Raw genomic sequence first — 16,201 nt, forward strand, 5'->3', positions numbered from 1 at the left:
GAACACTGAAATGTAAGTATTCCTCAGGGACTGACCTGTTATTATTACACACAAATTTCATAGGAAGCAAGTTGGAGCCTGTGAATGGAGAAAGTCAGGCGTAGGGAGAGAGATGCTGGAAAATGTGGAAGAGCACTGGGTACCTCGGGAGGGTGATAATGATAAAAGCTGCCTTGAACTAGCCCCTGTCTACTCTAAATAACATTCCTTGCCATGTAGATATGCTATAAATTAACTTTCTTAAATGTGGTATATTTAAATTGCTTATAACAATACTTGTCACATAATAAGTACTATTATTTCTTGACATAATTTTGTATTTTCGGCACAGAATCTGAAAACTTTGGATTTAAAGTGAAACTAAACCTGATTATGACCATCATTCTGAACCAATTATTCAATACATATTATTTAGTCGTTTTGAGGCAAATAGTAACCTTGATGCTATTCTTGATCACATAGCTTGCATGAGAAACAGTACAAGGAGGAAAGAAATCAACTGGATTGCAGCATGAATTGTTGCATATTTCCCAACATTTGTACGTTTCAATCCACATGTAAAACTCAACATGCAAATATTTAGCATAAGTCAAAATTGTTTAAACCATTTGGACTTTTCATAATGTTTAGAGAACTCCATTGGAAGTTAATAAATTGCATCTTAAACTCAGTTCTACTACTGGGTATATGTTCTCTGGCAAAGCTTTTAATTTCTCTGAACCTCAGTTATCTCTTCTGTATAATAAACTATCCTATAAGGATTTTTTAACAGAAGCTAAGTGTTTTGGAGATGAGGCTAATAAATTGTAAAGTCTCGAATCGTTTTGTTTTTAATTTATTGCTTATGCTGTTATTGTTGTTTGTTTTGTTTGGTTTTGGAAACTTAACAGATATAACCTACTATTGTCTGTTAGTGAGCCATTTGCTGTGGGATTATAAACTAAACCCTAATATACTGCCTTCAAAAGTCAAGTCCCTAAACATATACAATGAGATGAAAGGAAAAATATTTTGTTCCTTTGAGTCTCAGTGTATAGTTGCCTACATTATTTCATATATAGATAACTTTATAAATAGGAAAGAAAGGAAGAGAGGAAGGAAGGATGGGAAGAAGAGGGGGAAACATACAGGTTACAAAGGAACCAAAAATAATAAAATAATTTTGACAGTCTTTATAATGGATGCTTGCTTCTGTAAGCATTCAAGGAATTGGATAGCATTTAGGGTAACAGGGTGTGGACAGGTTTTTGTTTTGTTGCCTCTCTGTATTCTCATGAATGCTTCTAGAGTGAGGATAATACCAATACCATGTCTTAATTTCCAAATTTGACATCCAAATTTGATGTCTGGATAGGAATGGATTTTATAGTGGCATTGGTAGATATTTCCTAAGTACAGCGTTCCCTGCCAACTTAGATAAATGACAATTTGACAAAAATTAAAATGGGAGAGATTCAGGGATACTTTAGAATAGCAAGGAATTTATCATATATTTTATTCAATTACATCTGTTTTATGGAATAATAACTTGGTGACAATGAACACGATGGATATGAAAGAGAAGAGACTGAGGACATATGACTATTTAGGTTATTTCAGTAGTCAATTATATGATGGACTCTATCACTTAACTTGTAAACAAGTATTTTCTAATTTCTTTTCCTAATCTTTCCTTTCCTTCCTGGAGACCATTCCTCCTTATTTTTCTTTTCTTCCCCTTTTGCTCATTTTATTTCTTCTAGACTTCCGAAGCCTCAATTGACTAATCAGATTTAGGAGAGAACCCCTTCCACCTCATACATTTCTGCAAACTTCAGCCATTTTTCAAAACATGTCATTGTGGCTTCCTAAATACAAACCTAAGGCCATCTTCTGTTTGTTGAAAATAACATAATCTTAGGAAGGTGATATGGTACTACAGAAAGAGCAGAGGTTTTGGAACCTTGGCTCAGGGCCTGCCTTTTCTAGGGAACAACTTTGTGACTCTAGGCCCTTAACCCAAGTTAGTTCATCTGAGAAAAGGAAATCTTAGCATATCTCTTTTATTCCCAATATGCTATTTTGAGAATCAAATGAGATAACGCATGTGAAATTGTTTGTGAACCAAGATACCTATTTAGTTCTTACCCTTGTTAATCAGCTCTTTGTTTTCTTACCTGTAGAAACCACCTGATAGAAGGTCCTTTCTTTGTTTTATAGGATCAAATATGATGCTGTATGTGAAAGCACATTGAAACACATAGTATTATACAAGTATAATCTTTTAGTATAGGAATTTGTGCTCTTTAAATTGTTGTCTTGATATAGGATTGGCTACATGGTGTGATGAAAACTAGCGGGAATATAGTTAGTTTGTAGAAATGTGGGTTTTAAAAATATCACTTAACCTCATAGTTAAGTCTTCATGAGTAAATTGTTTCTTCAAATTAATAGTTATTAAATCAATTTTTAAGCTTCCCTATCTACAAATTAAATTCACAACTGACTATTTACCTGATGCAGTTATCCTCCTAGAAGAAAATGTTTTCTGTACTTGCATGGATTTCTAGTTTGCATCTGAGCAATGTGACATATTCTTTCAAAGTCATACTTACAATTAAATTACATTATGCATTTTTCACTTTTACTTTTGGTAGTAGATGTACAATATCATGGGCTACCACTTTGTACTTAAATTTTAATTTTAAGATCTTTATTATTTAACATTAAGAAAACGTTTATTTTTTAAATTACCATAATAGTCCTTTAATAGAAAAGACTATCTTTAAGGTGCTGCATACTTAGACCTTTTTTTGCTATTTTTTATTTAATGTGACTAAAACACTTTTCAAACAGTTTGAGCATTTTCCTGACATAAAACTAGTTTGCTTTTAATTACATTAAATATTTCATTTTAATTATATGACCTATAAATTCAAATAGGGCTAGGTATGAGCTGTTCTTAGCATTGGTTTTGGGGTGATGAATTAATGAGTTGGTAGTCAGTTCTGTTCTTTTTATGACTTCAATTCTGTTTTAAAATAGACACTTGGGTTTCAACATAGGATTTGATAATAGGCGCATTTAGAACTTCTGGAAAATCTTCTAGACTGTGTCTTAATTTTACCATCTCTGGTATAGGTTCTCTCCCACAAAACCTGACTAATCAGTGATAAGAAGCCAGAGCAACTCTAATTTTAGAGCTAGAAATAAGCTTGGAAATTTCAAGACCAGCTTTCTTACCTCAAATGTAACAGATTAGAGGGGCTGTGACATTTGTCTATGGTTATACCGCTAGTTAATGGCAGAAATGTTCCTAAAAGCCTCCTCAGCCCAGTAATGTATCTGTTACCTCCTTTATGTCACTGATAGCCTTGATCTAGGTCTTCTTTCATTGTTATATTGCCTGCTATTTATAAATGGATGGTTATGAGTTTTTTGTTGTTGTTGTTACTGCCATATAATAGATTTTCTTCAACTACAATGTTTGTCAATTCAGAGAAAGTGTTTAAAAATTAACCCTGTTATATGTTAAGGTATTTTCCTCCACATTTCAGAAAATGCTTTCTACAGGTATATAGAAAGGCTGAACCATTTTCAAAACAAGCCATTTCTACTTCTATACACTCAATTTTACTTCAGAAGGTAGCATGTCCTTTTTTGGAACATCACAAACTTTATCAAATGGTGATAGGTGAAACAACTTTTTAAATGACAAATGTAGAGAACTTTAGAAAATTTTATTTTAGGAACAACCCTTTATTGCTTGTGAAATCTTAAATTATATATTGATAGATAACCCAAAGTGCAGGTTATTCAAAATCAAGAAATAGTGTATTATAAATGAATTTATTATTTTCCTCAACATGGGGAAATTAGTCTGTTGTGTTTGTGTTACTACAGGTTAACTTTGATTAAGGAGCAGATGATTCCTTTGTTCTTTTAGCTAAAGAGGGCTAAACTAGTCTTGGAATTTGCCAGAAGATTTGTATATTCTTTAAAGGTTTTAAGATTTTTCTTTCCACTAGCAGTTGATTCAAATATAGCATCTTTATCCAGATTGTTTACCACTTGGGAAAACTATATTGCATCTTTATCAGATTATTTACCATTTAGGAAATCAGGGGGTCAACTACACACCAAAGTGTAAATTTAACTCCCAAAGCAAGAAGTTTGTTTCCTTGCAGTAACTGATTTATGTTTATATTTATGACCAGAACATATGTCCTTTATTAATAACATTTATTTCAGGGCTAGGAATCGGAAAACCCTTACGCTTAATGCCGTCATTTCTAGCAGTATAAGTAATCAAAGTGGTGTATCCAAAATCATCCATATTTGATGTTGCAGTATAGCGTATTTTTTCATTTTTGATAGTGATTTTTATCTTCCTATTTATGTTTTGCTTAGCTTAATATTATAAAATAGGTTAGTATTTCACTATTTATGGCCAGAGGTGAATAAGTACCAGAGAATTGTTTATGGCATGGTGAAACTTCCTGGGGATTAAAATGTACATAGATAGTAACTGTCTACTTGACTTACTGCTTTAGAAACATGTGATTAAAAAGAAAAGCAAGTATATACTTAAGTGTTTATGAATGCTACTATAAGATTAAGATCAAATGGTGACCAGTGAGTTTTTTGATACATGACCTACAAGAACCTACATGATCTGTACTCCCTCCACTTCCCATTCCATTACCTCTTTAACCTCGTCTTCTATGACTTTCCTTTTTGTTCACTCTGCTCCAGCCACAGAGACCTTTGTGCTTTCCTAGAACATGTCAGACATGCTCCCACCTCAGGACATTTGCATGTGCTGTTCTTCTACCTGTAATGCCCTGCCTAAATAACCATAGGGTAACTCCCTTACTTCCTTAAGTTCTTCACTCAAAACCTTCCTTCTTACTGAGGATTTCCATGACTAGTCTATTCAAATTTTCATCACACCCTGCACATTTTATTTACTTCTTACCTACTTCATGTTTGTCTTCTTAGTACTTATCAATATCTGTCACAAACTATTTTACTCATTTATCTTGTTTATAATTTATTTCTCCCACTAGAATATAAACTTTATGAGAGCATAGGTTTTTGTCTTTTTTTTTTTTTCTGTTGTATCCCCAGTGCCTAAACATGCCTGGGTTATAGTAGGTGCTGAATATATATTTGTTGAATGAATGAATATTATATTATGCTACAGATAACTCCAAATGATTTTAGATAAGCCAGATAACTCATATTCAGTGATACCAAACTGTTACTAATTTTTATTGAAATAATATCCTATAGCACATACATTTTTCTATTGTTTAATGAAAGTGCTAAATATGGTCATAAAATAAATAGCCATCTTATCATATATAAAAATGTTATGGATTTTCTCTTGATATACGAAAATCTCTGCATTTTCGTTCCATATAAACATTTCATTTCACCACATTAACGTAATGTTTAGCAAAATGTTTATTTCTAAAATAAAATTATTTAATATCAACTAAGAAGAAAACTTTATTTGACAAATCATTTAAATCATCATTTTCTTCATACCTTCAAAAATTCTTTTATTGAAAATCGATTTTAGAATTTCCTGGAAGTAAACTTAAATGCTTTGGATTTTGAAATCTATAAACCAATTTTAAGTGTCACATTTCTATATTTAAAACATTAACTACGTACTACTGAAAGTTTATGGGAGAATTTAGGGGAAAAAAATTAAAAAATAATTGGATCCCTGAAGTAATTTTAGGTTCTTATTACACAAATTATCTAATGTTTCTGACAAACTCTGATTATTTTTTTTTGATTTATACTAGAAGTTACATGGGAAGACCAGCAGAAAAAAGTGAATGGTACATTAAGTGATGACAAATCATTGCCGAAAAAGAAAGACCAATCTGAGCCAGGTTTGTCAGGATTTGGAAAGCCCCTGAAAGCATGAGGCGATAAGCATTGCATTTCATGCTTTTTAAATATTTGTGTGCTTGTTGTACCTCATTTTTCTCACTTTGGTGTGAACTTTAGACTGTGTAGAGTCTGTTTAGATTAGAGTGGTGAGAACTTTATTTCAAGATTTGTTTAGAAAACTAATTACACATATTTTGGGGAAAATAACAATTATTATTACGATTATTTCTTTAGAAAAAAATGACTCACTTAGGCACAAATGATAACTTAACTTATATATTTGGTTATTTTGATCCAAATTAAACTACCCTCATGAGAGGTGCTTATGTCCCTAAAGAAGTACTCTAGAAAGCTCAATATATATATTTTTAAAGTTTGTCTTCGTAGGCTATTCCTTATTTTTAATTGCAAATGCTATCGAGATATTTTACCAATTGGTAATGATTTATTTACAAATTCTGGAGCTAAAAATATTACAACACCACCAAGATGGAATGATAGCATAGTATTCTAATTCAATAAAGAGCCTCTTCAAACCATTAATTCTACCAATAAATTGAAATGAAGTGATTTTATTTTCTCTCTCTTTCTTCTCTTTTTTCGGGAGATAAGATTAATTAAGCAGAGGACAAAAACTTGAACCAGGAGTAAAAGGAAGAGAAGCAAAATGCAGAGATAACCAATCAGCTGAATAATCAGTATTTGGATGAGAGTACAATGAAAATTTCATTCAAAATTTTAGAATACAGATGGATTTTTTTATAACACTATCATCATTAAATGGCTGAGTCTGTAGTAACAGGGTTAATGTATTTTTATGTGGTAACTTGGTCCATGTCAAATCTCTGACACATATAGTTTAAAATATGTCAATATATAAATTAAACTGATTTATTAACAAGTATTCATTGCTATCCTGTAGTATGCCAGGCATTATGGTAGGCACTGAGTTACAGCGGTAGACAAGAACGATGCCGCAATTGCCCTCATAGAACTTACATTCTGGCAAAAATATGTAAGTTAAAAATAATTATAACTAAAGATTTAGTTATTATAATTGTGATAGTGCTATTAAGGAGAATAGGATATTTGGAGAAAAAGTATTATGTTACATAAGTCTGGAGAGCAAGGAAAAATGCCATAGTGCAAATGGCTTAATCTGTGAATTCTCTTTTAGTGAAACAATTACATACTGAAAATAAAAAAATAAATAAACTGGAATTCACATTGCAAATTTAAATATATTCATGCAGTTGTAAGAAAAATATCTTACATGTTTTTTTCAAATCTTCAATTAAGAATCACTTAGCTTATTTGGAAAATAATAATTAGCTTAATATATTTCAGAGGATTTTAAAAGTAAACAAAGTATAAAATGGATTTTATGTTATGATTTATACAACAAAAACTATTTCTCTCAAAGTGTCTCCTTGCTGTGTTGTGTGATGTAGGTTATCCTTGGTCATAAATTATTATTTATTTGTCTTATTTGCCATCATTTCTGATTACATGAATATGTTTGTGGCCATATATATCTATGGTAAATAAATTACATTGACTATTAAAATCATGAAAGAATGCAATATTTGGCTAAACATATTTTTAAATCTCACAAACAAAATTTTTTAAAATTTCCTTTAGATATTATTAATTTGTGTATTCTCATATATTGCATGTATGTTTTATCACTTAAGCCTTATAACTGAGTATAAACTATGTGCGCAATAGAGGAAAATTAATATAATTAGAGTGCCTTAATGTCATGGTTTAAATTGCTTATAGATTTTCAATCTTGGCAATTATGCATTTTCCTATATACTGGGAAATTCCTGGAAATTCAAATCCTAAATGTTGTGAGTAAGTATGCAATATGCTAAGTCCATATTCTGTGTTAAATTTTAGTGTTCATAAATATTTTTATTTGTTTGTTTCGAAAAGCGAGGTAGGATATGTTGAGAATATTTTTAATTATTGAAACTTTGGAGTGATAGAATGGGAGGAAAATAGTGGGATATCAGGTGGGGCTAATTGCATTTCAATAACATGTTTATGAGCCTGGACTTTACAGAAGACATGTTTGGATTCATTCTTTGTTTTATATTTAGATACATCTACTATATTAATAATTTAGTAATTGTACTCAGGGTTTAATACATAATTTTTATTCACTAAAGTCTAAGATATCATCTTCCATTAATAGTCAAGGATTCTTCATCAGAGGATTATTGTAGTAAACTTGTGGCATTGGAAAAAGTTTGTAAGGACTCAAACCCAAACCCAAGATGCAAAGTTAGCTATGTATCAATAGCATATATCGTTATCTTTTCCTTTTGCTGTTTTATGAAAATCTATGCAAGAACAATGCCTTGGAATTTTGCCTTTTTAAGGATGTATACTAACAATTAAAGCATCACTTGAAATTTTTATTTTAAATATAAGACTATGGAACTGGAGGACTAAATGGCATTATATAGACTAGAAAATGGGTTAACAAATACTTAGATGAACTTTAAGTAATATGCCTTAGTATCTGTTTCTTTTAAGAAAAATACATCTCTGAACTAGGCTGTTCTGAGAGAATTATGAGCAAAATGGGTGATTTTTTTTTCCAGTATTTCTAACTTAACTGACAGCAATGTAGATGAAAATCCCTGGGAAAGATAATAATGTTTATCATATTAGTATTTTTGATGTGATCATAAAATATAAGAATTCTACAAATGATTTTAAAACACAGATTTTATGGATGATGTTCAGAGTAAATCACTAAATGTCTTACTCATTTAGAATGCGGATTAGATTTTGTTTAGGCTGTAAAGTTAACAAAACATTCTTAATGCAAATCAAGGACATATGAGCATGGAAAATCTGTTGTTTATTTTCTCAATGAGCAATCTGATTCTAGATGAGAATACTATGGCCTACAGTAATGCAGTGTTATTAAACATTGAAAACAAAGTTTAATCGGTTGAAATTTATTATTTTCGCTGTGTGAGTTTATCTGTTCTAGTAATTAGGACAGTATCTGGGAAAAGAGCATATTTTTACATAAAATATTTTATCTCATATTTTACTTAAACTCAAAAGTAGTGTGTTGAGAAAGCTAACTTCAGTTAGACTAAATGTTTTAGAACTGATATAGTTTCTCAGTTTCTCCAAAACAAAAAAGTCTTGAACTTAAATAGTTCAGAATCTACTTTGAGATGTAATTATAAATGATTTGTGATATGTTTGATGATTACTTGATACTATTCATAAAAAGATTGCCCACCTTGATTTGTCATTTTCTAAGTAGAAGGTATGCTACATCTAGGAAAATCTAGAATTGACTTAGCTACTTTTTCTCTAATTATCCTGAATCATGACAATGCTACTTACCTTGCTGTATCTTATCTGGAAAATAAATCCTTGTGTTTTTCTGGAAAAGTGAGGGCAATGAAACACTTTGCTGGGTTACTGTATGATTATACAGTATTTTGGAAATTGAAAATATTCAAAGTAACAAGTTGTGTTTTACTACTTGCTTTTGTGTGTATAAGCCCCTAGTTTTAGCACTGTTGTGATTTAATGTATTAACCTTTAATTTTTTCCGACATGGACGTTTCCATATTGTCTTCTTTATGGATTTGTAACTATGGTGAAGGTAGGGATTTTCTTTTACGTAGTTCAACCTTTGGAATTATGCTTTATAAAATTTATCATCAGCAAAAGTAAATATTCAAAGGTGTATTTTGTGGGTGAATTTTATATTTAAATTTTTTCTTGACTATTTTAGCGTTATGAACTTTTGCTTCCTTTCATTATTGAATAATTTGACAGGTTTTTAAAGTAGAAGCAATTTTTTTCAGCCTAACTCAATATTCTAATTTAATCTTCAAATTACATGCTAGTCTAATTCATCTAATCTGGTAAAAATAATCGAGGTTGTGTTCTTGGTCAATATTAGCAGGTTGGTAATTTCTGATTATTTCTGGATTGTTGTAGAATGAATGTACTTTATTTTTGGCAGAAGAAAGTGACGTAAAACAAACTAAATAAATAGCTTATAGAACACAAATCAACTGACAGAATTTTAGAATTAAGTACTACTAACACCCTCAAATGTAAATACAGCATTGTTTGTTAACAAGGATGTTCTCCTGGAATAAAGTGAGATTTCATGATTTATGAATTTAGTTGCTCATTTAAAGTTAGTTCAGCTTCCTCTAAACATTCAGATAAGTTTATAAGGCCAAGCCTGTACTTAAGTGACTTTCCTTTTTATGATATAGCATCCTGTAGTTTGAAAATCAATTATTTTAAACTCCCTCAATAAATACTCTAAGCATGTTTTTCTTCTGCATTTAAAATTGCATTACATGTCAGACTCTAAAGATAGAATCAGAAAATAAACTGGCACAGCTAGAACTAGGAAACAAAACGTTTTTAAAAGAAACATTTTTGTTAGCTTTAAAAATAGCTTAATATTTTAAAAGATTGTACTTTGCTCATTTCAATAGGTAGGTAGATGCTTTTGTAAATATTCAATAATTTTATGGTTGTTGGCAAAATTATGGAAAATAATAATTAGTGTAGAAAATAAATTCAAATAACTTAGATTGAGGAATTTTTCAACAAGATTTTTGTCACAGTGGAGAAGTTTTAGTTTGAAATCTGTAAACTTTCGTAAATATTTTGTTGTTATGTTCTAGGTCTATCCTGATCTTTGTATCATTGAGACACCTACTAAGTAGATTAGATGCTTTTTTAGGCTTTATTTTGAAAGGTACCTTGCCTTCCCTCAAAGGAAACATTCTAAGGCTCCTATGACCTTTAAAAAGCCCTCATAATTATGATTAACTTTTAATTACATGCAAGTTCTAATATACACTTAAAGTCTTGAGGCGTCTCTTTCATTGTCTGGAATGATATTTACTCAAGTACAATTAAATCTGATAATAGAACCAATATTATTATGTCTGTTGTTAGTCAACAGATTTTCAAATAGATATCACATACCCTTGTTAAAAACTGCATTTATGCATAAACAGGCCTCATGTCTATGCCTTTTTAAATTAAGTTGATTACAGATTATTATTTCTGTTTGAACTTGAGATGTGTTCATTTGAAATATAATGGTAGTTAATATACTATATTGGCAAGGAAAATTTTGGTTTGCACAAAATTTTACATAAAAGCTGATATTATATTCATCCTCATAAACTTACTTTACACCATATAACTTAATGAAAATGAGTATTTTATTATATATCTGTTTATCTTCAGTAGATTTTTATAACTTTAAAGACCAATACAGACAGGTTATAGTGTGTGTGTGTGTGTGTGTGTGTGTGTGTGTGTGTATATATATATATAAAATAATTATTATTACTACTTTGCTTGATTAAAGACCATTCTTTTTACAGTTTGCACATTGATGGTACTTTAAATTTAAAAATATTTTTCCAAAATAATTACCATAAATGATATTTATGAGTTATTCATTATATTTTATTAATGTCTTTCAGTGTAGTATATGAAAATATTTTATTTCTCTTTTGTTAGCTCATGTGATGTAATGAACCTCCCCCAAATACTGTACACTCTTATTACAAAGTTTTTATATTTTCTAAATCTGAAACTAAGATCCAGCCATAGTTGTGACGGTAATAGACACCTAAGAGAGGGTATGCTTTTACTATCTTTAATCACTCTAACTGGTTATTGATTAAATGATGTGTTGGAAAGATTTCTCATTAGAACTGCCATTAACAGCACTGAAAGTAGAATGTTTGACCGTGGCAAAGTAACGATTAAAGGAAAATTAGGGAGATAGGAAGAGTGAAGGGGGTACTCTTACCTCCTTCAAGGTTCACTGAAGTCTGCAATTCATTACAATAATATATATGAAATAAATTTTTATAGTTTATTGTCATTTAAATAAGACCTAGCTATTTAAAGCATATAGTTTCTCTTTTTAAATGTGGCTGGTTTAATACAAATAGTATACATTAAAAACTGTAACCACGAAGATGAAAAGAAAGTCAAAAATTTTTTAAATATATTTGGTATAATTGAAAGTTATACATTGAAATTTTATGATTTAAATTACTACTCTATCTGCTAATTAAAGTTAAGTGATTTTTTAATGTAAGATTAATTATGATCTATTTCTTAATGGATCATATTCACATAAGTGATGGAAAAATGATTTAATGGGCACTTTCAGTTAATAGTGAGATCCTGGTCAAAATCTTTCATTTTCATCCTTTTCTAAAATATAAATTTTGTATTATTTTCTAAAAACAATTAAATTGTTGGTGCTAAGTTACATATTCCTTACAAGAGTAAAAAGTATTGGTGAATTACTTGCATAGTTGTACCATGTACCTCTTTTTTTAAAAGTTCTAATTACTACTATGTAATAAAATGTCCACTTCAGGTATCAACATAAAATGATTTTTTTCCCTTACTAGACTTTTTATTTCACATGTTTTTATTGGGTCATATAGCATCTAGTAGAAAGAAATTTGACCTGGTAATCAGGAGACCTCTGTTCTGTTTCTGGTTCTGCCATTGAACTTGTTTTATGACCTTGGGTAAGTCACTTGAGCTCTATGTGCTTCAGTTATTCTCTATAATAAATTAATAAATGGGTTGGAAAGAAATTTGAATGTTTTGAATCCATACAACATGAAAAATAGTGCCTCAATGCCATTATAAAATAGTCAAGATACAGGAAAATACTAGGTAGTGAAAGGATATTTATTTATGTTGTTTTTATGTTTTCTGCAAAAAAAAAAAATGTTTTCTTAGAGGTAGAATATACTTAAGCAGTTATTTCATCCAATTCATACCAACTTCAATTTAGCATGTGTGGAAATTTCGTTAGTAGTGTGGTAAATATGTATATAGGGAAGTTTTGCCTATAAAAAATAATGCAAAATATACAATTCAGCATTAACCTACAATATTAATATATCTCAGATTTTTCTATTTTATCTTCTTTGAGAAATGGGTGGACTGGGGATGCAAAAGAAAATATGGCATATAGCAAGTTAATGTAGGAGTACATTTCAGGAGGATAATACTTTTTAGTGGTCGATCCTATTGGCAAAGTCTAGTTTGTAATATAATCATGATGAAATTTACTGTCTAATTTTGAACAGGTCAAAGGTGTGCTCACATAATAATCAAAATGACATTGTTAAGTTTCAAAATGTGTAATTTTTTTTCAGTTCTCTATAATACATACTAGGATTTCTTTTCTCTTAGAAAAAATGTTTTGGATATCTCAGCCCTTCTTTCCCAGTGGGAAATTTTCATTTTCTCACTATTCAGAGAAAGAGATAAATTTGTTATTGGAAAGATTTCTCTCAAGAGTTATCATTTCAATATATCAATATTCCAAATATATTTTGGTATAACATGTTTTTCTATAAATCGCTCAGAAACTATGATATAAGTGAATGTGGTGTTTTGAATTAAGAACTTTGTAATACCTAATTTGAAGCTAAGGAAGTAATTAAAATAGGACATTTTGGTCTTGTGTTATATTGTTTATCTGTATCAGTTATACTAATACTAACTCATTAATATCTTTTGGAAAAAAGTTTTCTTAGAATGCTCACTTTAGCAGACATTTTCTGCTTAATCACTGTATAAAATGTCTTCTGAAGTTCTCCACTACCAATGGGTAAAGAAGTGTTTCCAAAATATGTGTTGTATCTGTTATAGTAGATGTTGGACTTGGATGGGCAAATTTAAATGGAAACATCAATGATCTGTTGTGTGGTGTCTGTAAGAATTTTCTGAATAAGTAAGCCTCATAGGGAATATGATCAAAGAAAATTTGTCTAAATTGAAGATTAACTTGAATCTTTAATATTTAAATAAAACCATATATTTCAGCTACTCTTTTTTATAATGAATTTTATTATATTTGTTACTCTCTAGAATATTTTTATTATAATATTTTGCTGTACTGAAGTAACTCAAAGAATTATTGGCCTGATGGTCATACTTATTTTCATGTATGTACTCATCAATTTAGGAAACTTAAAAGGCACAGAAGACTGCTCAAGCTATTTTTATTGCTCTTTTTAAGATGATTCAATTAAGTTCTTTCCTTTCAATGATAAGTAAAAATTCTAAAAGCATTTTCACAGATCTTAAATGGACTCCGTAATGTCTTAAACAATATGGTCATACAAGTAATGTTGTTTTTACTAATGGTATCTTTCTTCAGCATCACTGTTCAGGATTGGCTGTGCATAAATAATTGTAAACTTTTGAATCCTCTTTATTTCTACACTAACTTTATTTTTCTGATCCTGCTAACCTATAGTGGCTTAACCAGTTCACCATCAGTTCTTCCATATTTTTTTCTTTTAATATGGTATGTATATGATTATATCTTCCCTACAACGGTGCACAGGATCTTTTCTCAAAATGATTTGAGGCCCTTTCCTTCAGTGTCACTTTTTACCTTTTGAGTACATTCGCTCACATCCATCTCCTTTGTCTATGTCTGTCCATTACATGATGTGACCACAGAAGAAGTGGACTCCACAAGGAGAAGACATGCAGGTGTGTCTCTTCTACTGCTTTTCTTTGTTATTTTTCATTTATCTAACTTGTCTTAGAAATTTTTTGCTGTTTTTTACTTATTTTATAATTTTTCATTCTCTTCCTATATTAACAAAATGTTAAATCTGCAGGCATTTTTATTTTAGGTAGTTGTATATTCAACTTTTAACAGCAACTGCTCCAATTAGATGGATAAAAATAAAATGATTAATTTTATGTCATAGGTGTATATGCATTTTTTCCATAACTGGGTAACTAACTCCAGATTCACATATATGTATATTTATATATAATCAGGTTGATTAAATTAACAAATTAATCATAACTTGTACTTCAATTTACTTTAGGCTTAAAACTTGTTTTCAGCTTTTTAATACGTAATTCTAAAAGTATTTTATTTTTATCTTGAGTTCAGCAATGTGCTAGATTATGGAAAATACTAAAGACCTAATACATGCCCTAAACAAGCTATCAGTATCACAGAGGAGTTAAAATATGTGGGTAACATGCTGTGTTTATGTGCTAATGTGGATGACTCTAACAATATATTCTACAACGGTATAAGGTCGAATAAAATTTGCTTCAAATAGATGGCCAGACAAAGCTTCATGAAAGAAGTAACACTTGCACTAAAACTTGAACATTCATTCAACACATTTATTCAGCACGTGCTGTGTGGTACTGTTCTAGGTGCTGGAAATAACAGGACACACAAAATGGCCCCCATCCTCATGGGCTTTTTCTAGTGTGAGTTTAACAAGTAAACTCAATAGTATTATAGGTGCTATGAGAAATCTATATATACATGATTTATGTGTATATAGACTACAATGGAATCACAAAGGATGGTGGTATTATTTCCACCTGAGCAGTGTGGATATTAGTTCAAGAAAGACTTCACAGAAGCAATGATCCTTGAGTTGAACGTTAAAAACCAGAAATACGTTGGCCTTGTGTGTAGAGAATATGACAGGCAGAGGAAACAATGTGGTAAAATGGCTCCAAACAAGTTTAGGCAAAAGAAGGCAGGGGAGGGTTTCTGAAGATTGTGTAAGTGATTGAGGTGTGTAAAGCAAGAGGGAGACATGATCAGATATTTGTTTCTAGAAAGACTACTTTGGAAACTAGGTTAAAAAATGGAGCGGAGCTCTATAAGCAGAAAGATCATTTATAAGGGTATTGCATAAATCAGTTAAGAGATCATAATGGGCTGAATCAATAGAGGCGGTTGATGCATGAGAAGTGATTTAAAGATGTAGAATCTATAAGACAGTTATCGATTGGATATTAGTGATGCAAGGAAAAGGAAGAATAAGATAATCTTGTGTGACTGAAATGTTTGGATATATGGTGGTATATTTTATCTTACAGGGAATATGGGTTGAACAAATATTTAAGTGCAAAATAAAGACTTCAGTTTGGGGATGGGTTAGTTTGAGGTTCCTTTGGAATATTTAAGTATAAATATCTAATAGCAGTCATTGGATGGAACTCTGGAGAGAAGTCTGGGCTAAATTATTGCAATCACAGTGTTCTTTTTAACATGAAAATTATTCCCTTTTTTGTTTTGTTTCTTTGATTGTTCTGAATATTGTCCATTGGTATGTATTTCAAATTTTCACTTCAATTCTTATTATATTTGTTTGGCATCTATACCATATTTTGAGTGCTGTGAGCTTTCATTTGCCATTTTGTTCTACGCATTATGTTCTAAAAGGTAAAGAGAAGTAACATTCATTGTAGG

At 30.4% G+C, this 16,201-nt stretch overlaps 1 protein-coding gene across 50 annotated transcripts in view; it reads left to right on the top strand.

Moving 5' to 3' along the window:
- Window positions 1–16,201, top strand: part of RIMS2 (regulating synaptic membrane exocytosis 2) — a 552,349-nt gene that overhangs the window by 373,154 nt on the left and 162,994 nt on the right. For 25 of the 50 annotated variants that reach the window (XM_059042501.2, XM_059042507.2, XM_067018079.1 and 22 more), the window contains one exon: window positions 14,425–14,457. The exons of 24 other annotated variants lie outside the window; for them this stretch is intronic. In XM_059042501.2, coding sequence (XP_058898484.1) covers window positions 14,425–14,457 — 33 coding nt within the window. The remainder of the gene's footprint in view (window positions 1–14,424; window positions 14,458–16,201) is intronic. One more of the 50 variants, XM_059042519.2, reaches the window with a different exon arrangement.

The sequence above is a fragment of the Kogia breviceps genome, chromosome 17 (genome assembly GCF_026419965.1).
Source record: "Kogia breviceps isolate mKogBre1 chromosome 17, mKogBre1 haplotype 1, whole genome shotgun sequence".
Taxonomy (NCBI): Eukaryota; Metazoa; Chordata; class Mammalia; order Artiodactyla; family Physeteridae; genus Kogia; species Kogia breviceps.